This window comes from Corylus avellana, chromosome ca10 (genome assembly GCF_901000735.1).
Source record: "Corylus avellana chromosome ca10, CavTom2PMs-1.0".
NCBI lineage: Eukaryota > Viridiplantae > Streptophyta > Magnoliopsida > Fagales > Betulaceae > Corylus > Corylus avellana.
In genome coordinates this window covers 3,709,015-3,732,630 of record NC_081550.1, presented here as the reverse complement: position 1 = coordinate 3,732,630, position 23,616 = coordinate 3,709,015, and the positions used below count along the sequence as shown (strand labels likewise).

At 35.8% G+C, this 23,616-nt stretch overlaps 2 protein-coding genes across 3 annotated transcripts; both read left to right on the top strand.

Moving 5' to 3' along the window:
* Window positions 1-6,093: 6,093 nt before the first annotated feature.
* LOC132164307 (protein VACUOLELESS GAMETOPHYTES-like) lies at window positions 6,094-8,067 on the top strand. Of its 2 annotated transcripts, none has more exons than XM_059574795.1 (2): window positions 6,094-6,798; window positions 7,007-8,067. In XM_059574795.1, the coding sequence occupies exon 2, from the start codon at window positions 7,036-7,038 to the stop codon at window positions 7,972-7,974; it is 939 nt and encodes a 312-aa protein (XP_059430778.1). In that variant the 5' UTR covers window positions 6,094-6,798; window positions 7,007-7,035; the 3' UTR covers window positions 7,975-8,067. The 2 variants fall into 2 exon arrangements, with proteins under 2 accessions (XP_059430778.1, XP_059430779.1); XM_059574796.1 differs by having other exon boundaries at window positions 6,096-6,798; window positions 7,007-8,064.
* Window positions 8,068-12,110: 4,043 nt separating this feature from the next.
* Window positions 12,111-16,316, top strand: LOC132164097 (uncharacterized). Its single transcript, XM_059574517.1, has 3 exons — window positions 12,111-12,249; window positions 12,388-12,447; window positions 14,506-16,316. Exon 3 carries the CDS (start codon window positions 14,594-14,596, stop codon window positions 16,232-16,234), a length of 1,641 nt encoding a protein of 546 aa, XP_059430500.1. The 5' UTR covers window positions 12,111-12,249; window positions 12,388-12,447; window positions 14,506-14,593; the 3' UTR covers window positions 16,235-16,316.
* The last annotated feature ends 7,300 nt before the right edge of the window (window positions 16,317-23,616 follow it).

The following is a 23,616-nucleotide window of genomic DNA, read 5'->3' as shown; positions in this document are numbered from 1 at the left end:
GGTTACTAAAGCCATGTCACTAACCATATAGTGACTTTTTTTGCCTAAAAATGTCACAATATGACAGTCATTAAACTCATATTTTTGTAGTGTTCTCACCATCTAGGCCCCTCATATGCGGCTCCTAAGGAGTAGGTGTTACTATGGTCACGCCCAAGTAGGATAGCCACAATTGATTTCTTCGACCTACCCTTTTTGCTTAGAAAAAAAACTACCTATGCAATATGTTGTGATAGTATTTTTCGGGAATTATTTTACTTAACCGGCCTATCAGATTCTCGGTTGTTCACAATCAGATTCTAGGTTGTTCACGGCGCTACCAGTTTAGGGTCGCAATATCAAGAACCCTATGATTGGCATACCTCGGGAAGACATGAAGGAGACTCACTGGGTCACTCCCAGGATAGATACATCCCGGGAGGACGTAGCTTAGCACATCAAGATTGGGTCCTGGGATCAGACACATCTCATGACCAAGATTCACCTACTGCATGGAAGTCCCGGAATAAGCATTCTCTAGGAATGGGTCACTCCCGAGAACAGAGTCTTCTTGAGAAGACATGACAGGTGACTCCCGAGAACAAAGTCATCCTAGGAGGACATGACAGATGACAGCTAAATTGGGTTTCATGATTGGACACATGCAAGGACCAAGATTCACCTACTGGATGCAAGTCGTAGAATAAGCATTCCCCAGGAATGGGTCACTCCTAGGAGGACATGACAGGTGACAGCCATATTGGGTGTCGAGATTAGACACATCTCCGGACCAAGGTTCATCCACTACATACAAGCCCCGGAACAAACATCTCTCAAGATGGCTAGACAATCACCTCAATACATAAGGTATCAGGGATCTTTATCCCTTGATTCTAGGAAAGATGTTGTCGACCCCTAACTTTTGAGATTGGGTCTTATCCCAGAGAATCCATGTTAGACTCCAACTCCAAGTTAAATTGGAGTAGGAAACACAATCCAAGTTCAATTGGAACTACTTGAAAAATCGGGTCTGAACATTCATACTCCAAATTGGAGTAGAAGCCCGGGTCCAAATTAAACTCTTCTACATCCAAGGTTGAATTGAAATAGGAGACCTAATCCAACCCTGACTATATTTCTCTGCCTTTAAAGAGGCCCATACCCCAAGTATAAACCTCAAACTCCAACACATTGAAATATTGTGCTTTGTGCATCACATTATACTCTCCTCCAAGAAACTAACATGCATAAGCATCGGAATTTCCCGATATAGATACCGGTGGATATTTGACGCCTTTACTATTTTGCTGTGATCGTGAGACTATTAAGAAATAAAAATTAGAGATTCAAAGCATCTCAAAGAACATGCAGTTCACCCATCAAAAAACTGTTCAACAACATCAAACATGTTGAAAATCGTGTTGTGTAAATCATGTCTATGTCGTAAGAAGAAATCAGATCCAAAGAGTTTTCCTTAATCTTGACAGCATGTAAAGGAAACTCAAATATCAAACGTCCCACTACCATGTCACATGTCGCATTGTTTCCTTAATTTTCTTCTCGAATTCACAACTTTTAGTAAATTTTGTGTTTCCATCAACAAAAATGCAGGACCATTATCTTTTGATTCTAATTACGATGGGAGATTACCAACACTCAAGTTGAACCCATACACGTGGACAAAGGTTTGCAATTTCTTGTTGTGTTAATTCCTATGCAAATTCTACAAAAACTAATATTTAGGAATATTATAATTAGTTTTCTTCCGTTTAATACACAACACCAACATCATCCCCAACGCTAAATTTTTGCTGGAAGACATCATGTTGCTTAAGCTTGTTTGTTTTCTTATATATGCGAGTAATCTGAATGACTCTCAAATAGCATCTCTACCAACTGTATTTGTAGTGGTGAAAACTAATCGATGTGTGGATAGAATAGGGTTTCTTCTTATAGCTAGAGGCTCAAAAAAAATCTCCGATGCATAATTGATTGGGATCCTCTCAATTTTAAGTGAAATGTAGACGAATAAATTTTTAATATAGTAACTCTAAATGACATGGCACTATGTAGATAATTAGATGAATTAACAAAATAAAATATAGATCATAAAATTGTTCATCTCCATTTCTCTTCGTTCCGCTTGAAATGGAGAGAATCCTATTTCATCCATGAGCAATGCTAGGAGCAGCACTATTTCTAGAATTCATCCAAAAATAATGTTGTTTAAGGACTTGATGCATATCATTTTTGAGGACATAGATCTCATGTGGCTCAAGTCCATGTGAGATGCTAATGGAGTTACTCATAATTATGATATGATCGAGATTATCTTTATGTTGTATCTTGTTAAATGTGGGTTTTGATGTTGTTTTCATAATAATTAGATATGGTCTATAATATTTTTGGATGACCAGTCTTTGACTGTAACATTTGTGAGTCTATCTATGTTATTATGCTTTAAGTTTTACTATATGATTATTTGTGATTATGGATTTAAATTATAGCTACCTTTGTCATTTGGTGAAAAGTCTTTCACTTCAGACTCTCTTCGGAGAAGATGAGATCCCTGAGTTTTGTTCATTAAGGAATGAAGATAAGAGGTGAACTCGAAAGTACTTGATTGATTTCTCTAGAACGTCACATCAACTCATTTGAGTTCTCAAATATGTTGAAAAATTTTAATATATATATATATATATATATATATATATATATAAAATAAATAAAATAAAAGGTGGTCCGACCACCTCATTTTGGCCCATGGGTGGCTGGCCACCAAAGGGGTGGTCCTTGGGAACCATCTACTGCATTCAAAATATTTTGTATCCAATAATAGGCACCAATCTAGTCCGAATGTCATGGTGTTGGTATGGGCCCGACGTAATTAATATATGGATGTACCAATTCCTTTGCACATGCTATAACTCTTTTGTTTTGTTTTTGCGCCGATACCTTTTAATCATCGACCAAAAAAAAAAATGGAAAAAAAAAAAAAAAAAGTGTGAGCGATTAGATTGTGCCATGCAAGGAATGCAGTTAATGTTGGAATTACATTTAAAAAAAATTAAAAAGGTGTTTTTTAAAATCGCACAACTTTAAAAGTTTAACTGCATTTTTAAAAATTATATTTATAATTACATACTTTGAAATCATTTTTAATATTTTAAATTTTAAAACATGCGTCATATAAAAAAATATCCAAACTCTCCCTTCTCTCTCCTGAAGCCTCCATTTTCGGCCAAGCTTGAGGAGGAGGAAAGTTTTTCCTCCTCCTCGCTCCTTTTGCAACAACCAACAGCTTTTTTTTTTTGAGTTTCTCTTTTCTTAAGAGAACTCCTTTACATCTAGAGTTAAAAAATGCGTCATATAAAAAAATATCTAAACGCTCCTGTCTCTCTCCTGAAGCCTCCATTTTCGGCCAAGCTTGAGGAGGAGGGAAAACCTCCTAGTTTCCCTCCTCCTCCTCACTCCTTTTGCAACAACCAACAGCTTTTCCTTCTAAATTTCTCTCTTCTTGAGAGAACTTCTTTACATCTAAAGTTTTCTCTTGCTCTATCCATCGTCTTTGACGATTTATCTCCGCCCCTCAAAAAAAGCAGCAGCAATGGATCGCCTCCCGGCTCCCACCTCCCCCTTCTATGGAACGTCTCCTCCATCGCTTCACCGGCTAGATCTGTATAGGCTTGAAGATTGACTTTTCAAAGTCCGATCTACTTCTTTAAAAACTTTGAGAAGGTTGATTCAAAGTTGATAATTTTACAAGTACAATACAATTGTATATATATACTAGAGCTTGACCTAATGCAGAACAAAATCAAAAATATTACAAGGGATTCTATACTAAACAAATCTACTAGCATATTTCCTTGTTGTCCAAGTTATTGCCTAATTGTGCAACTTGCCCTTTAGAACATATTAGATCACAGGCTGTATCCTTAAGGAAATCTTCTCTGCGTGCTATCATAAGTGGATTCCAGACATCTTTCCATATTGGTTCAGATTTACTGCAGCAGCAGGATTGACTTGCGCTCGATCGCATTTGGTTTGCGATCGATCGCAATCGGGCTTGATTCTCGACTTTTGCTTCTGTTAGTGCGATCGATTCTGCGCTCGATCGCACTTGGACTTGATTCTGGACTTCCGCTTCTATTAGTGCGATCGATGCTGCGCTCGATCTGCACTCAAGCTCTTGATAGCTTGATGTACTTTAACACTTCTTTCCATCTTGCCAGGCACACGCCTATCCTCCATCATCACCGGCGTTCCAGCTTTCCGGTGAACTCCTCTGCGGCTCCTTTCGACCACCAAGCGCCGGGGCGTGGTCCACACGCTCTTGCGAGTGGATATAACGCACTAGTGCGTGGGTCCCATGCGTCGTGCAGTGTCCACCGAAGCCTCCCTCCATCGCAGCTGTTGTGTTTTGAGTTTTTTCTTGTTACTTTGTGTGACTTTCTATAATTTTCTTTAGCTTTGTTGCTTAGTTTTTATCCAATATGTTTGGTCTTCAGACTCTTTATCTGTGGAGTTGATCTTTTTTCCTTTTCTTTCTGATTTCTTTTTGGAAACCTTTTTTCCACAGTTATTTTTCATCTAAATCTCCATGGCTTATTAAGAAGTCCGTTTAGATATTTAATAGGATTATTCGTACTCCCGATGGTAGTATCCATCATCAGTATGCAAACTGCATTCACATCTTCTTCTTCTTTTTCCCTTTAAGATCTCTAACCTGTTTTTTAAGTTTGTCTTTTTTTTTCTTTTTTGTTCTCCATCTAACCAAAAACCAAAAATAATAAAAATAAAAATAAAATAAAATTCAAAGAACGTAAGTGGTTAATCATTTAAATCCCTTTAATTAATCTGAGTGTTAGTTGATGTGAAGACCAAGGAGCTGGCAAGAATATCGGCGTCGTTATTGGTTTTTGTCGGCTTCCGCACCATTATTGATTTTGATTATTCAACCCAGACTAATGGCAATGGTCCCATAACTAAGATAAATAAGGTTCCCGCTTACATGCCAATAAAGAAAAGGGAAATCATATACAAAATTCGTAAGTCAATGCGTTTTTTTTAAAAAAAATTTGGGTATTTTTTTTTGAAAATTTAGTTCCTGGGTAACTCGAAACTACTAGAAATTCTCTACCGTCAATTTTTGTTAACTGCCGTTAGTCCACTCAAAACTCCTCGTTTTATCTTATTAAAATATTAACTTTTTATTAATTTAATTTTTAAAAAAAATTGAAGGGTAGCCAGGGGTCGCCACCCCTGGCCACCCTTCCAACCCCTACGGGATGGCTTGTGGCTAGGCCCGGGTGGCTCGAGCCACCACATGGGTGGAAAGGGGTGGCTCGCAGCCACCCCAAACCCCCAATAGGGTGGCAGCAAGCCACCCCTTTCCACCCATGGGGAGGCTCGCGGCCACCCCAGGGGTGGCTCGCCCCTGGGGTGGTTTGGAGTGGCTCATGACCACCCCTGGGGTGGAGGGGTGGCTTGCGGGCCACCCCTTTCCACTCATGGGGTGGCTCGAGCCACCCCTTAGGGGTTGGGGGGGTGGCCAGGGGTGGCACGGCCACCCTTGGCCACCTTTCAATTTTTTTTAAAATTAAATTAATAAAAAATTAATATTTTAATCAGATGAAACGGAGAGTTTTGAGTGGACTAACGGAAATTAACAAAAATTGACAGTATGAAGTTTTCTAGTAGTTTCGAGTGACCCAATGACTAAATTTCAAAAAAAAAAATACCCAAAGAATTTAAAAAAAAAGCGCGTTAACTTAAGAATTTTATATATGATTTCCCTGAAGAAAACACTACTCTTCTTTTTTAAATTAAATCGTTATTTTGAAAACCTAAATTTTTAAATTTCAATACTTGATGTCATGGTGTTGAAATGGGTCCAACGTAATTAATATATGATGTACCAACTCTTTCCACAACATTATTGATTTTGATTATTCAACGCACAATAAATTATTGTGTGTTGAATAATTATTGTCAATAATGACAATAGTACAATAACTCTGAAAAATAAAGGACTTGCTCTACTAGACAACTACTCTTCTTTTTTAAAAGGTTTGGCGTTTTTTCTTTCCCAATGGTCCCACCACTCTAAATCATCCTACAGCTGCCCCTCGTCCCTCTGTCTTCTCCACCTTTCACAGAAAAGAAGAAGAAAAAAAAAAGAAACCCTTTTTGCTTACTCGCACTTTCTGTCTCTGGGTTTCCGTTGGGAGTCGATTCAATCTACCGATCTAGGTTATTAGGTTCAGTTTCAAGTGAAGATTTTTCGGTTACATTTAGAAAATAAAAAAACGCATGGGTTTAGATCGATCTGTGCTTGAAGTGTGTACCGGACTGTGTAAGAGGGAGAGAGAGAGAGAGAAAGAGAAGGAAGTAGTCCAACATTTTAGCCAGGAGGAGCATCAGTTGATGTTTGTGGAAGAGTTAGAAAATGAAGTTGTTTGCTCAGGTTGCAATAAATCTGTATGCGGTCCTGCCTACAAATGTTCTCACTGCAACTTCTTTCTTCACAAGTCATGCGCGGAGTTACCCCCTGAGATACAACACCTTGCGCATCCAAACCACACCCTTGTTCTCCAAACACCATCAGGGATTTACATTTGCGATGCCTGCCTTAAGAGTTGCGAAAGATGCTTCTTCTACCATTGCAATAGTTGCGATTTCGACATTGACATCGAATGTGCTTCCAGTTGGCAAACTAATACAGACGACGGTCACCAACACGAATTCGCCCACTTCTTTCAACTGATCCACTTCACTTGTGAACTCTGTGGTTTGGATGGCAACAGCGTTGCCCAGGTATGTCGCATTTGTCAACTCTTGTCTCACGCCTTTTGTACTCAGATGCCACGTAGAATCAAAATTATGGCAGATCGTCACCTGCTCACCCTCATCCATTCACTTGGTATGGTGATGAAGGAGCACGGCGATGTATTCTGTCAGCTCTGCTATAAAAATCTCAACCTTAAGTATGCGGGTTATTATTGTCAACAATGTAATTTTGTAGCCCACTTGAATTGCGCACGCATAAATTTGATGGGAGCAATTACTGATACCATAGACTCAAGCATAGAGGAGGAGGGTATCGACTTTGAAGAGGGTGAAGAACGGGAGGAGCTCAAACATTTGGGTCATGAACATAACTTAATCCTTAGCCGCAACCAAGTCGAGGTTCATCATAATAAGCTTTGTGAAGGTTGTATGCAACTAATTTTTGCCCCATTTTATAGTTGTGAGCAATGTAATTATTTTCTCCATAGCGCATGTGCTAGACTACCATTAAAGAAGCGACTCCCAACTCACCCACATGTGCTTACCCTCTACCCATGCGGATCTCAAATTGGTAACACTGAACATTGTTTCGCTTGTCAACGCCGTAGCCATGGCTTCACTTATAAATGTTCCGATTGTGAATATAGTATTGATATCCGATGTTGTTCGATTCCAAAAACCTTTAAGCATGAAGGTCACCAGCACCCCCTTTTTCTTGCTCCAAGTTCAGTTCAAAAGTGCAATTCTTGTGAGGGGCAGAGGAGTGCCAATGGTGTATTTGTATGCACGAAATGCAATTTTGGCTTGGGTTTTGAATGTGCGACACTCCCACTCAAAGTTGAGTATGAATATCATCCACATCCTCTCTCACTCACTTACATTATTGAAAACGATTCTGAAGAATATTATTGTTTGATTTGCGAAGAAGAAAGAAATCCAAACCATTGGGTTTATTGTTGTGTAAAATGCAATTTTACTGCTCATCTTCGATGCGTAGTTGGGAGGTATCCTTACATTAAGTATGGAATAGATTTTACTTGGAAAAATCACCAACACCCTCTCAATTTTGTCCGAAGAACTAAGGACTCTCGCCCATGTGATGAATGCGGAAAATTTTTTGATGATGATTTGGCTTTAAACTGTAGACAATGCAAATTCATCATCCATCCGTGGTATACCTGTATGGGCAAGATGAGTACATAATAACTTCTTAGCACTGATTAGAAAAATATCTTTTTGTAGTTGATTGTACTGGAGAGAGTTTCTTGTAATTGTATTATTTATTTAATCATATACTTTGATTGGATTAAACTTTTTGTTTCACATTTTGATATATGTTACAAGTTTGGTGATAAGTAGACGAGTAATGATATTGATGACTGTCATTATACATTGACTATGGAAGAACTTTTACATATGAACACCACCAACGCCGTCTTTTTTTTGGTTTACAATAATTATTACTTTGCATGTCTCCAACGTATATATTTCTGCCACAGCAAGTAGTTTAGGGTTGGCAAATAAAGTCATCTTCAATTCTCAAGCTTCATTTTACAACTCTCGTTCTCATTGACATATCTTGGGGATGGAGGTAATTAAACCACACATTTCCTCGTTGCATAAAATCATCATTTGTAAAATGAATGAAGGTTTGAGAATTGAAGAGAAGATATATAGATGCCTTTATTTGTCAACCCTAAACAACTTATTGTGTGGTTTGCAATTACTATTCTCAGTCGATGCAATTTTCTAGCTTGGAATTAGCAACACACTTGAGAATTGAAGAAGAAATGTGTGGTGGTAGGCAATTAATATTCATCTTGTTGCTAGCTTCCTAATTACGTGCCAACCTATAATATGATCTTATTTCAAGCCACACATAAGTTTTCATTATACATCACAATTGTTGCAACGTATTTTTTGGATTTAGGGAATATTCTATTTATCTTGATTCTCTGTATATTGATCGATTAAACTGAGTACAATGATCTCATATTTAAAACAAGCTAGCTATTGGAATTACAAGAACAGAAAAAGTTTTAAATTCGATCTTCTTTTTTTTTGTCTATTTGTAGGAATTTTCAAAGAACCACATCTCTCTATCAATTCTTCTGGGTCTGTAACTTCCCATCTTTAAAAGGATGTTGGTAATTGCAAGCTGAAGAAAATAATAAAACTATAAAAATTATGTGCAGAAATAATAAAATAGTCACAATACGTTTTACGTAGTTCACTTTATAACTTACATCCACATAATAATGTCAAATTACCAGTTATCCCAGAAGCTTAAACTGATAGAAAGAGTTAAATTTAATCACTTAACCATTACTTTAACACTCCCCCATGTGATTTATTGTTTGTTGATACACCCGTTATACCCCTGCCCATTCAAATAGAACTATGCCTTTCTTCTTTGAGATTAAATTCGATTAAAACCTCTTCTAGCTTCGTCATTTCTCCCTTCTTCTTCTATGCGGGATAAGAAGAAGGATGAAATAGTGAAGCTAGAAGAAGTTTTAATCGAATTTAATCGCAAAGAAGAAATACATATATTCTGTCTGAATGTGCAAGGGTATAACGGGTGTTTCAGCAAAAATGAATCACATGCGTGGCATGTGAGAGGAGCTCTATCTGTTTGGATTTCACAGAAAATCCTAACGGAAGGGAATAAGTGAAACAAAATTAAAATTTGATACATTAAAGTGAGAGACTTTAAATATTGGGGGTGTTTACAAAAGGTGCGCAAATTTAATTAGAAGGTGAGTGAAGTTTCCCCTCTAGAGCCATGATCACACGCCCAGTACTATTGTAGCAACAATATTTTTTTAAATATTATTTTACAGTTTATTCTTTATAACTTATACCGATTTGTGTCCCAATAATGGTGCCTATAAATAGATGGACTACAACGGTATGATTTTTTTTGTTTTTTTTTTTTTTAGCAGTAAGATTTTCACACAAAAATTTCACCTCGTACGTAAAGAAAGTCTGAAAGAGTGAGCATAGAGTGTAAAAAAAAAAATGTTAAAGGAAAGTAAGAAACAGGAAAAACTTTACCTTAGACCCATGAACTATCATGAATTTTACAAAGACTTTCTGAATTTAAAAAACCATCAATTTAACTCTATGAACTTTTAATTCAATTCAATTAAACCCCCTCTATCAGATTTTACTTTAAAAGTGATACAATGGAGTTTAACCCAACCTTTTTTGAAAATTCCAAATTTACACATAATTTCCAATAAAAAAATAAAAATAAATAAATTTATATATAAAAAATAAAAAAATAATAAAAAATAAAAAAAACCAAGCGGGTCTCAGCCAAAGACTCAACATGGGTCTGGCCTGGCCCACGCGTCACAAGGTGGCTCACGGTAGGGTCATCTTGAACACTACTGTGGGTCAATTGATTCAAATTGAAAGTTTAGAAGATTAAATTGAAAGTTTTTGCAATTTACAGGGATCTTTTCAAAAAGTACGGTAGTTCAAGAATCTATAGTAAAGTTTTCCCTAAGAAATAAGGCTGGCTTGAGTCAATTACTAGTTAATTAATTAATTTCACTTGAGCGTTATAGATAATCAACACTATTAAAAGAAAAGCCCTCATGCATGTCCGGACACATCTATGTTTTAGCTTATGTTTCTTTATTTCTTTGGTGCCTGTTTGAATAGAGGTATATCCCATCTGGACGGCCATCGTAGAGTTCTTAAAGCCGACTTTAATACGTATTTTTATTAGGTTTAAGAGTCTTGGGGCTATAAATACATGCTTATAGCCTCCAAAAACGCCTTTGTTATTTATATATGTGTTTTTATGAATACAATTACTCAGAGTTGAGTTTCTTATGATTTTCCTTGAAAACCTAGAGAGTATTTAACTTTTAGAAAAGATTTCTTCGATTCATTGAAGAATTAAGATCTAGAAATACCTATTCGTTTATTACTGTTGTTATTCGCTACAGCCCACTAAATCACGCTGCATCACGGACAACCCTTAGATAAATTGTTTTCTTCATTTGGTCCTAAGAAGTGGTCGGACCCTCCGACCCAACGGTGGTGGCCGGCCACCACATAGGAGGTGACCAGCTACCTCATTCTTTTCTTATTATTATTTTAGTTTTTATTGATTTATTAAATATTAAATAATATTTTATTATTTTTTATTAGAACGACACCTAACATATTTATAGCAATAAAATTTCATTAAAAAAATCATAGCCATAGGCTGGATAGATCCTGATCCAGTCATCGCAATTAATAGGAAATTAAAAATTAAGAACACGTACAGCATACGTTTGGTAAATAATAAAGGCATGCGGCTAATTATAAGACAGGCAGTAGTACATTCTCCCAACCATCTACCCCAGGCCCAACGGTACTAATTAATAAATGATTTTTTGTTTTTTGAAAAAATCAAGATACTCATGACAGAGATCGTCGGTAGATGGTGAGAATGCACTAAATCCCTCTAATTAATCTGAGTGAGTCAGTTGACGTGAAAACCAATGAGAGCCGGCAAGACAGCTCTTCTTTTTCAAAAAGGTTTGGCGTTTTTTTATTATTTATTTTTTAAAAAAAATGTAAAATTAATTCTTGTATTTTATCTTATTTATAATTTACTCTATATGATATTAAAACGAATTCAAAAATTGGTATGTAAAAAAAATAATTTAATTCTTATAATTAAATTTTATTCATTAATTTAACAAATTTCGTTAATGTACTATATCACATTTAATAAAATCAATAGTCAAACCACGTAGCGGGTTTTAAAAAAACAAAATTTTGTTTTTTTTTTTCTACCCAAGGTAACCCACAGGCCACGGCACCCTCACAATAAAAAAAAATAATAATAAATTCTTTCTACTTATCCAAGACACACCAGGCCTAAAGTCTCTCTCTCTTTCTCTCTCTTTCTTTATTTCTATCTCAGTTCTGACGCTCAGTCAGTTTTTCTTTCATTTCCTTTTGTTTTTTAATTTTTTTTTTTTTTTAAGAAAAGCATATCATTTCATTCAATAATACTACGAACATAACGCTCTTACATCACAGAACAAATGTCTGAAACAATCATAGTATAAAGTTACAAAATTACTAGATTTAGTATAAAATTCAAGATCAATCCGTTAACCCATAATTAAAATCAAATTTATTACTAAATCTGTGACATACACCCTCAACCTTTTGTTTTTTAGTCTTTCTTCCACGTTCTTGTTCCCCATTTTCTTTTTTTCTTTTTTTTTTTCTAATTTCTTTTGTTTTTTACTCTTTCTCCCATTTGTCCATTTGCAGCATGCCCCTCCAAGCTATTAAAAAAAAATTGTTTATTTTCTCCTGCCTACCTCACGCTTTTCTCACCCTTTCTCTTCTCCCTCTCTCTCCCTCAGTCCCTCTCAAACGCTCTCTCTCTCTCTCTCTCTCAGACGCTCCAACTCGGCAACTTCAACTCCAAGCCAAGGTCTGGAGATCTGATATCAGGTGAGTTTTGCATCCTTTGTTCCCTTAAAATTGATTTAGGATTAATTTTATGCATTTAACCTGATTTTTTTTTTCCCTTGATGAAATAAGAGCACCCAAAAATTGTTTATAATTTGAATGTGTGTCATGTCTTTTCAGGGCAGAAAATAGGTGGTCAGGAACTGATTGGGGGCCTGGATTTTTACCGACGACACTGAGGTATCCCAATATTTCTAGTCCCCTTCTTTATTGGTATATTTTTTTTTTTTCAATTTCATGGGTGGTCATGAACTGCGAAGTATGGTGTGTTTTAGAGTGTAAGAATTTGCTTACTATTTTTATTCTTGAAGTGTTATATTGTTGTTGTTGTGTTATGATATTGTTTAGCCTCTTTAGGCTTTGATCAAATTAAGAGAATAATACATGTTAGTGGCACCCATTATAAATAGTTAAAATTGTTCTGTAACTTTGATGTCTCTCACAAGGTTTTGATTTAACTTAAAAATTTTAGGTTCATCCATCATGTCAAAGTTTAAAACTATTGATTCATTCTTCAAAGTGAAAGAAGCCGACATTTTGGAAAGAAATACACCGTTGGATTTTAATCCCGAAACTTCAAATTCTAATGAACGCCATCTTAAATCTCTAAGGGTTGAAGATGAAGAATATCATTTTGAATCTCTAATTAAAAAATTAAAAATTAGTCTATTCAACGGCACCTGCAACATAAATTGGCCGGCTCCGCCACTAAATAAAATTAAGACACATGTCATGTTTTATTTATGACTTTTAAAAAGCACACTTGAATTTTTTACTTCATATTATTATGCCAACTAATACTTCCACCTCAGCTTTTTTCCACTTAAACACATCAGGTAAAATATTTTTAAAAAACCTAATTCTACCAAATTATTGATTTGAGCACCGTCATCTTCTTTTTCTTCTTCACGGACGTCATGCTTCTTCAACTTCTTCACCCAAGTTCGTGCCTCCACTAGCAGGTGTGGAAGGCAAATCGTGACACCGCCCCGTACTTCATGTTTGTGTTCAGAGCACCGCCACTTTAAGTCACTTAGTTCTCCCAGTTCGTGTTCGTGTTGAGGGTAGAAACCCAGTTTCATGATTCTTAATCTTCTTCGTTCTCCCACAACTTTTCCGGCGACCAGTTAGAGTATATATTGGAAGAGTAAATATCTTAGTTCCAATTTTTTTACACACAAAAAAAAGAAATATATCTTAGTTCCAATTTTCTTCGTTTCTGGGAAAACATGGGGAAACTTTGGAACTGAGAATCGTTTTTTTGAGGTTGCAATACTCAGTTTTTTCTATTCCAAAATTTCCATCTTTCTTTTTGGGTTTACTATATGAGAGTAAGCATTCTGACTTTGTTCGGTTGCTGCGAAAACGGTGGGCTTTTTAGTTTGGAAATCCAGTTTCAAGAGTCTTCCATTTTCTTCTTTTCCCATGGTATTTGGCTACCAATAAGATGCTACATTAGAATTGAGTATTTGGACACAAGATTTTGTTTTTACAAACACGCAGTACGGGGCGGTGTCACGATTTGCCTTCCACGCCTGCTAGAGGAGGCACGAACTTGGGTGAAGAAGCTGAAGAAGCACGACGTTCGTGAAGAAGAAAAAGAAGATGATGGTGCTCAAATCAATAATTTGGTAGAATTAGGTTTTTAAAAAATATTTTATCCGATGTGCATGTTTAACGTGGAAAAAAGCTAAGGTGGGAGTATTAATTAGTTGGCATAATAATATGACTTGGAAAATCCAAGTGTGTTTTTTAAAAGTCATAAATAAAACATGACATGTGTCATAATTTTATTAGATGTGATATGGCACACTAACAGAATCCGTTAATTCAATGGATGAAATTTAACTGTAGAAACTAAATTGTTTTTTTTTTTTGCATATCACATGGACTTCTGAGTTCGTTTTGATACCACAGGAAGTAAATTGTAAATCATGTAACCCACAAGGACTAATTTTACATTTTTCCCTTTTCTTTCTTTCCCAATGATCCCACCAATCTAAATCAGTAAATCATCGTTGTAAAAGGAATCACACACAGCTGCCCCTCGCGCCCCCTCACTCATCTCCACCTTTCAAAGAAAAAAAAAAAAAAAAAAAAAACCCTTTCTGCTTACTCTGATAACTTATTGGGTTTACTTTGGGAGTCCACTCAATCTGCCGATCTCAGTTAGGTTCAGTTTCAGGTGAGACTTCTCATGATTTTTTTTTTTAATTAAAGCTTGTTCTGTGCTTGCAGCGTTACTTTTTTTTGTTAATCAGCTTTCCCTTGTGTGCCGGAGTGTGTAAGAGAGAGAGGCAGAGAATAGGGAGAAATCTTGAAAGAGATGGAGGAGATCCAACATTTTAGCCACGAGGAGCATCCCTTGATCTTTGTGGAAGACTTTCAAAATGATGGCGAGAATGAAATTGTTTGCTTTGGGTGCAATAAATCGGTATGCGGTCCTGCCTACCAATGTTCTCACTGCAACTTCTTTCTTCACAAGTCATGTGCGGAGTTACCCCATGAGATACAATACCCTTTGCATCTAAACCACACCCTTGTTCTCCAAACACCATCAGGGAAGTACATTTGTGATGCCTGCTTTAAGAGTTGCGAAAGATGCTTCTTCTACCATTGCAATAGTTGCGATTTCGAAATTGACATCGAATGTGCTTCCATTGAATATGCTTCCAGTTGGCGAACTAATACAGACAACGATCACCAACACGAATTCGTTCCCATCTTTCAACTGATCCACTTCACTTGTGAACTTTGTGGTGTGGATGGCAACAGCGTTGCCCAGGTATGTCGCATTTGTCAATTCTTGGTTCACGCTTATTGTGCTTGGATGCCACGTAGAATCAAAATTATGGCAGATCGTCACTTCCTCACTCTCATCTATTTACTTGGTCAAGTCATCAAGGAGCACGACGATCGTGTATTCTGTAATCTCTGCTATAAAAAGCTAAACCTTAAGTATGCGGGTTATTATTGTCAACAATGTGGTTTCGTAGCCCACTTGAATTGCGCACGCAAAAATCGGATTGAAGCAAATGATATCATAGACTCAAGCATAGAGGGGGAGGGTATCCTCTTTAAAGAGAGTGAAGAAAGTGAGGAGCTCAAACATTGGGATCATGAGCATAACCTGATCCTCAGCCGCAAAGAAGTTGGGGTTCATCATAATAAGTTCTGTGAAGGTTGTATACAACTTATAATTTCCACTACATTTTATAGTTGTGAGCAATGCAATTACTTTCTCCATAGCACATGTGCTAGACTGCCCTTAAAGAAGCAGCTCCCAACTCATCCATGTCTGCTTACCCTCTACCAATACGGATCTCAAATTGGTAACACTGCACATTGTTTTGCTTGTCATCGTCGTAGCCATGGCTTCGCTTATGCATGTTCCGACTGTCAATACAATCTTGATGTCCGATGTTGTTCAATTCCAAAAATCATCGAGCATGAGGGTCACCAGCACCCCCTCTTCCTTGCTCCAACTTCAGTTCAAGAGTGCAATTCTTGTGAGGAGCGTTGGAACGCCAATGGTGTATTTGTTTGCAAGGAAGGTGATTTTGCCTTGGGTTTTCAATGTGCGACACTCCCACTAAAAGTGGACTATGAACATGACCCACATCCCCTCTCACTCTCTTACACCGCCGAAGACGATTATGGAGAATATTATTGTCTAATTTGCGAAGAAAAAAGAAATCCAAACCATTGGTTCTATTATTGTATAAAATGCAACTTTACTGCTCATCCTCGATGCGTAGTTGGAAGGTATCCATACATTAAGTATGGAAGAGATTTTACTTGGGAAAATCACCAACACCCTCTCAAGTTTGTCCGAAGAACAAAGAGCTCTCATCCATGTGATTTATGTGGTGAAATTTTTGATGATGATTTGGCTTTAAACTGTACACAATGCAAATTCATCATCCATCCATGGGCTAAATGTACGGACAAATTGCTTATAAAATAACTTCTTAGCACTGATTAGAAAAATATCTTTTTGTAGTTGGTTGTGCTAGAGAGAGTTTCTCGTAATTGTATAATTTATTTAATCATATACTTTGATTGGATTAAACTTTTTGTTTCACCTTTTGATATATGTTACAAGTTTGGTGATAAGTGGACAAGTAATATTGATGACTGTCATAATGTCATTATATATCGAGTATAGAAGAACTTTTACAGATATACAGTGGCGGAGTGGGTTGAGGGGCAAATGCCCCCCTCACCTCCCAAAAATTTTCTTTACTCTGAATTTTTTTTTTTTTAATATCCTTGTTGCCCACCCTCAAACACTTATTAGGGGGCAAATATTTTTCTATGAGGACCGAGATTCAAACCAACTCAAGGCTATCGGACCAAAGGTTTTTTTTTTTTTTTTTTTTTTTAAGGAAGCGCCAACGTCAAATAGTGATCTAGGTATAGATAATTAGATATTTTGGATCCAGTATTAAAAAAAAAAAATGGTATATTTTTAGAATTTAAAACACTTTTTTTTTTCTTCAAAATATGTATTTAAGATTTTAAATCAGATTTGAATATTGAGATTGCAAATTTGCAAAACAGCTTAATGATTTGCATTTGCTATTTTGCGATTGTTCATTGTCATTCTTTAAAGTCGTTTAACAATTTAACAATTTGCAAATTTTATTTTGTGTTAATAACTTTTGTAGTATCTGGGTTTGCAGTTTTTTATTTTTTATTTTTCTAAGGGTTCCAACACAATTACAAATGGTACCTGACCTGTAGGAAAAGACCAACTTAATACCTCTGTTAGTTTCCGTCACATGTGTTACCATATAACAATGCCACGTGTCCTAAAAATTAAAAATAATAAAATAATAATAAAACAAACTAAATGTAAAATAAAATCAAATTTTGAAAATTTCACAGCCACCCCCATTTTGGTCATTGGGGGTGGCTCCGTGTTTGGTTATTGGGGGTGGCGGAACCATCCCGAAGGGCCCTTGGGAGTGGTTCGGCCACCCCCAGACCAGCCTTGGGGGGTTGCTGAGCCACCCCCAATGACCAAAATGGGGGTGGTCGGTCACCCCATGAAATTTTCAATTTTTTTTCTTTTAAAGGTTTAGTTTTTTTTTTTTTTTTTTTTTAGGACACGCGGCATTGTTATATGATGACACGTGTTACGGAGTGTAACAGAAACTAACGGAGGTATCAAGTGTGTCTTTTTCCATAGGTCAAGTACCATTTGTGACTATTTTGAAACCTTAGGTGAGAAAAAATAAAAAATTGCAAACCCAAGTACTAAAAACGTTGTTAACCCTTTTACATATAATATTTATTCTTCCTATTCTAAGCCTTCAACAATTAAATTCAATTGCTTAACTATTTTTTTAGCCTAACAGATATGTAATCAAACTTCATACTAATTTAAATTTATATTTACATTATTTTTATAAATTAATTATTTATGAATATAAATTGCATGTTGTTACATATTTTCATTGTATGAAATATAGAATTGTAGCTATTAAGATTATGGAAAACAATAATGATTCTATTGAGTTCCAATCAAATTCAAAATGAGTTTGTGTTGAGGTAAATTTAGCAGATCTGCTAATATATCCTTGCTTAAGAAAACAAATTATGATTAACATCATAGTGATAGAGAAACTCGAAGAGCATATTTACAAAAATGACTTTGTCAACCAGTTGACATGATTTTTCACAAACACAATTTGAAAAAAGCTTACATCATTTTGATCCAACATAGTTCAAATATGTTATGCATTGCTTATATTGGGGTTTTTTTTTTTTTTTTTTTTTGACATGTCCACACAAGGGAAGGAGTGGGGGAGATTCGAACTAGTGACCTCCACTTTATGAGCCATGCTCCATAGAAGTATGTTTGTATTGTTTATATTGTTATATCTACATACTAGACACTAGAAATCAAGCAGTATTTCAGAAGAAATCATGCAGCAATCTGAAGAAATTAACGCAAGATTTGACAAAATAAATTGGAAGTTATATTTATATGTTTTAAACAATAATTAAAGTTTGCTAAATTATTTATTTATTGCCTTAATTATAATTTTTAAATTTTTTTTAAAAAAAAAAATTTCAATTTTATCAACTAGTTATTAAAGTAGTTATCAAGTTATTATAAAAAGTAGACATGCTCATATCATACACTCGGTCAGTCAGCTGATATATCCCACGTTTTTAAGAAAAGTGTTTCTAAATATTTACTTACCTCGTTCGCTCGCTTGAATCATCCGACATCAAAAATCCTTACTATAACGAAACACAACTCATCGTTATAAGCAATACTAGAGAACTCTATGAAGTTCCATCTAATGGAAAGGAGCTACTAAAACCTTTGTACACATTTATGGGGCTAAGGGGGGTGTAACCCGCTCTCTGGCTAGCGCTCGCTCCCTAGTGCGAGCATTCGGCCAGGGGCTAAGATTTGGCTAGAAATCCCCCAAAATGCATCTAGGCTTTTATTTAAGGCTGTGGGTTTGTATTTTCTTTCCTAGATTAAAAATAAACACATATGCTACTAGAAAACACAACACAAAGAATCAAAGAGGTGTTTAAAATCCTTTTGAAAGCATTCTTTGGTTTTGTTAAGAAATATCTAGGCACATTCAAGTGCAAAACATATTATCATGCAACTTTTAAAGAGAATAAGGATGGGTTGAAAACATTTCGAAATCATTCTAAGTTTTACAAGAAAATGGTACAAGAACTTGTTATGTCATCTTTAAAGCTTGTAACATTAAGAGAGTAGTAACAATAATTAGAAAAGCATGCAAGAATGATTAAGAAGTCACCTTAGAAGATAGCAAGAGTTCCAAACCTCCTAGGAGGCCTCCTTCTCCAATAACACTCACAAACCTTAAGAACTCTCAAAAATCAACTAAGCAGGGTTTCCCTAGGGCAACAGGGGCTGAAATGAGGGTTGAGGGTCGTATGGGGGGTGAGTTTATATAGGGGAAAAAGCTAAGGGTGCTGCAGGGCAAATTCTGAAAAGATACGAGTGCTCGTATCCTATAGTGTCGAGCGCTTGTGTACTATTCACAACAAGTTAAAAAATGTTTTCAACGTGTGATTTTGGTATTGTCCAAGAGTCTTAAAACTGGTCAATGAGTGCTCGCATACTGTAGCAACGAGTGCTCGTGTACTGTTCACAATTGGTAAAAAACGCTCAGATGTATGATTGGGTATTGCACAAGGGGTATTTCACTGTTCATGCGAGCACTCATGTGGTCCCCTGGGCGAGCGCTCGCCCAATGACGGTGGTTTGGTGTTTTTGCTTCTAAAAAGTCTCAAAGGATTTGTGTTATTTGCTGGTAGGTCGCCGCTAATAGTGGACACAAATGCCAAAAAGAGTTAATATTTAGTGGTGATGACATCAAAGGTGACCTAAAGTCACCGCTAATGTTGATTTTTTGTCGCCGCAAAGGAAGGAATATCAACGGTGACCACATGTCGCCGCTAATGAGCTATCATTAGAGGCGACTTGTGAATGTCGTCGCTAATGCTCCTCAATAGTGGCGAAATCTGAATGTCGCTGCTATTGACCCCTCATTTCCTAGTCGCCGCTAATGATATGAGAAATTTTTTAAAAAAAAAATTAAAAAGAACATTAGCGGCAACTCCTTGGAGGTCGCCGTTAATGCTCCTCAATAGTGGCGACATTCAGATGTCGCCGCTATTGACCCCTCATTTCCAAGTTGCCGCTAATGATATGACTAACATTTTAAAAAACAAAAAAATTAAAAAGATCATTAACAGCGACATGAAAGTCACCGCTATTGAGCTATCATCAGCGGTGACTTGTGATTATTGCCGCTAATGCTCCTCAATAGCGGCGACATCTGAATGTCGTCGCTATTGACCTCTCATTAGCACCGCTAATGATATGAGAAAATTTAAAAAATAAAAAAATAAAAAGATCATTAGCAGCAACATGGAGGTTGCCGCTAGTAAGCTATCATCAACGGTGACTTGTGAATGTCGCCGCTTTTGACCCTTCATTAGTAGCGACTTAGGTGTCACCACTAATGATATGAGAAAATTTAAAAAAAAATTAAAAATATCATTAGCGGCGACTTGGAAAATTACATGAGAAAATTTTTTTAAAAAAAATTAAAATTAAAAATTAAAAATCAAAATTTAAAAAGTCTAGGGTCCCTCATAACCTAAATTCTATCTCCATTACGTATTCACGTAATAGTAAAGTGGCGTTTTTCTCTCGCTACCATGGATTAACAACAGTTTCCCATTTCCACCATCACCTTAGCAATTAACACGATCTGTGATCCAGCAGCAAAGCAAAGGGCTGTGTTTCCATTTATATTTGGTAATGCGGGGGTGTTTGTTAAACAACACCCCACCACACCGTACTGTTTATGGACCCTAGCACTGTTCATGGATAAAAAAAATATATATATAATAATAATAATAATAATAATAATAATAATTGGTATGGAAAAATGAAAAATTGGTATTGGGAAGTAAAAAATTTTGTTTTGTAGTGATTTTTTTATTTGAATAGTAATAAAAAGGAAATTATATGATATAAAAAGTGAGTGATTTGATATAAAAGTAAGAATATTTTTTTGAGAAAAAAAATGAAGTGAATAGCGTGGTGGATGTGGGGGAATGTGAGGGGGTTTAACAAACACCCCCGCTATGTCATTAGAAGTCATCCATGTGACCGGTTCTTTTACAAAAGCGGCGTGTTTTGCGCCAACTGCAACGTGAAGAGCTGTTTCATTTCCTTACGTTATAGGAAGATGAAAGACATCTCGGTATTATTATACTACATACTACAGACAAGATTGTTTTTAAATTTTTATACATATTTTAAATTTTAAACACAAAATGACATCATTTCATGTAATTTTATATATTTATATGTATTTATATAAATATAATATATATTATATAATATACATAAATGGTTAGCGGTTATAGTGCAGTTAACGGGCGGTCAATAACGACATGTCTTTTCACCCCTAATACATATATCGTTCTATATATACAAGTATTTGTTTCTCATATTAACTGATGAGTCTATTGTTAATTGATTATCCTATCATACATATCTTTCTATATAGATAATTGTGTATCTCATATTAACTGATGAGTTAATTGTTGATTTATTATCGTATCACACATATCTTTCTATACAATTATCTGTTTGTCTCCTATTAACTGATGAGTCAATTGTTGAATTATTATCGTATCACAAATATCTTCCTATACAGCTTTATGTTTGTCTCCTATTAACTGATGAGTCTATTGTTGATTTATTATCCTATCATACATATCTTTTTATACAGGTATTTGTTTGACTCATATTAATTGATCAGTTCCATTGTTGATTTTTTTTTGTCTTTGTTTTTTTTTATTATTATTGTATTTGTCCATTTCATGTTAACTTACCAGTCTATTCTTGTCGTACATTTATTTTTATACACCAAATATTGTAGGAGATCACACACCCTATAAACATTTGGAGGATAAAAGGGAGACAATTAAAACATTGGAGTATGGAATTACTCCATGTGAGCAGTGAGTAATGAGATAAAAGTTCAATTTATAGCAATACTCTTAAAATTATCCTCTCTTAAGGTCACTCAAGATTTAAGGTCTCTACCCAATGTTGATGAAAGCTATGATCATTTCTTCTGAACATATGGAGGCAAATTATGATCAAAGTTCATGGTTTGTTGGAAGTATAAGAAGGTGGCTTGGCGGGATCAATCGATCTCATGGGTACAGAAGAAAAAAAAATTTGTAGTCAACATAATTGTTGGGTCATAGATCAGCTTCATAAGGTCTAATGGATCCCGAACCCGGTTTCTGCAAGTCTACAGATCCAACAAGGCCTTGAAAGCCTTAGCCCGATGAGGTCTTGGACGCCTAGTCCGAGACTCAACTCATGAGCTGAAATAGTCAATAACCAAGGGGCAAGTCGGTCATTCTACAATAAGGATATATCTATATTTTATTAAATCAGGTGATCTTATTCCACATTTGATAAGATCATCTAAAATATAGACCCACCATCAATATATCAACTACCCCTATACAAACAGAATAGGCCATCATTCAAATTCAAAAGATTATCTACATTGATCAAGATGCACGATAGCTGTCAGCACCTAAGCTGTACACGTCTAACCGAGGACTACTCGGACATCCTCATCTAACGTCAAACGGAAGCCATATCACTTATCCCACGATCTTAGACTACTAAGATCATGGAGTGACTAACAAACCCTATCCTTCTCAAATAACTGCACAGTAGATATTGAGGGATAAGGGATCCGAGACGTGTCGGAAATCAAACTCCATTTCATGCCTATAAAATGCAAGTCACCTCTCAATGATAAGGTAATTGCAACCTTTACTTTTTAACTTTCTTATTGTTTGTATCTTTTCTCACTCAGATCATTGATTTAGGCATCGGAGTATGCCCGTCGGAGTACTACCAGGGACTCTAATTCTATTGTTTATTTTTGTCTGAAGGCCCGACGCATCCTCAAACACCACGACATCACCTAGAGAGTGTGCCACGTTCCTCCTCAGAAAACTGTGCCTCAACAATAATGATAGTTTTTAATTTCTCAAAATAGCCTCAATAAATATATTTAATTTTTTTTTATATATTAATTTATTCGTTTAACAAAATTTACAATCCCACTATGATAAAGATCAATTGCTTCACCCGACAGTTTTTGTGGACCGTAAAGATCATGATAAATATCTCTCACCAAGAAAAATGAAATAACTCCCAAGTATATTACGAGCTTGACGTCATCTATGAAGTCATGCATCTAGAAGCATGTACTAAACTAATAAATGTACATTAAAGGTGGAGAAGATGGGTTGCAGATAAGAGATGTGTCTCCTCCTCTAAGTTTAGGGTTATTTATTTATTTTTTCTATTTTAAACGGGTGTGACAGGTTACCCACTTAACACGTCATACATGAAAACTAATTAGGTTATAAATGGGTGATCTAATTATGACTCAAACTCGTTTAAATTAAACTTAAAATCTGTTAATTTCGTATCAAGTTCACACAAATTATGTTAAAATTGATAGCTTTAACCTTACAAAACGGTGAGATTTGTTTGATTTTGGATCTATCTACATGTACCAAAATTATATTTAATACTTAAAAATAAAAAAAAAAATCCCATGACATGATGACAAGTCCTTTCGAAGAGTTAAATTAAAATGACAAGGCTTCATGATATTATTAGGAAACCACTCTCAATTAATGCGCACCAAGCCTTGGCAATTAATAAGAAATTAAAAATTAAGAATAGGATACGTTTGGTAAATAAAGGGATGAAAGATTGCAAGG

Bases quoted from the DNA above. Each gene is read 5' to 3' on its own strand.
- LOC132164307 (XM_059574795.1), top strand. From the start codon at position 7,036: ATGGGAGCAATTACTGATACCATAGACTCAAGCATAGAGGAGGAGGGT.
- LOC132164097 (XM_059574517.1), top strand. From the start codon at position 14,594: ATGGAGGAGATCCAACATTTTAGCCACGAGGAGCATCCCTTGATCTTT.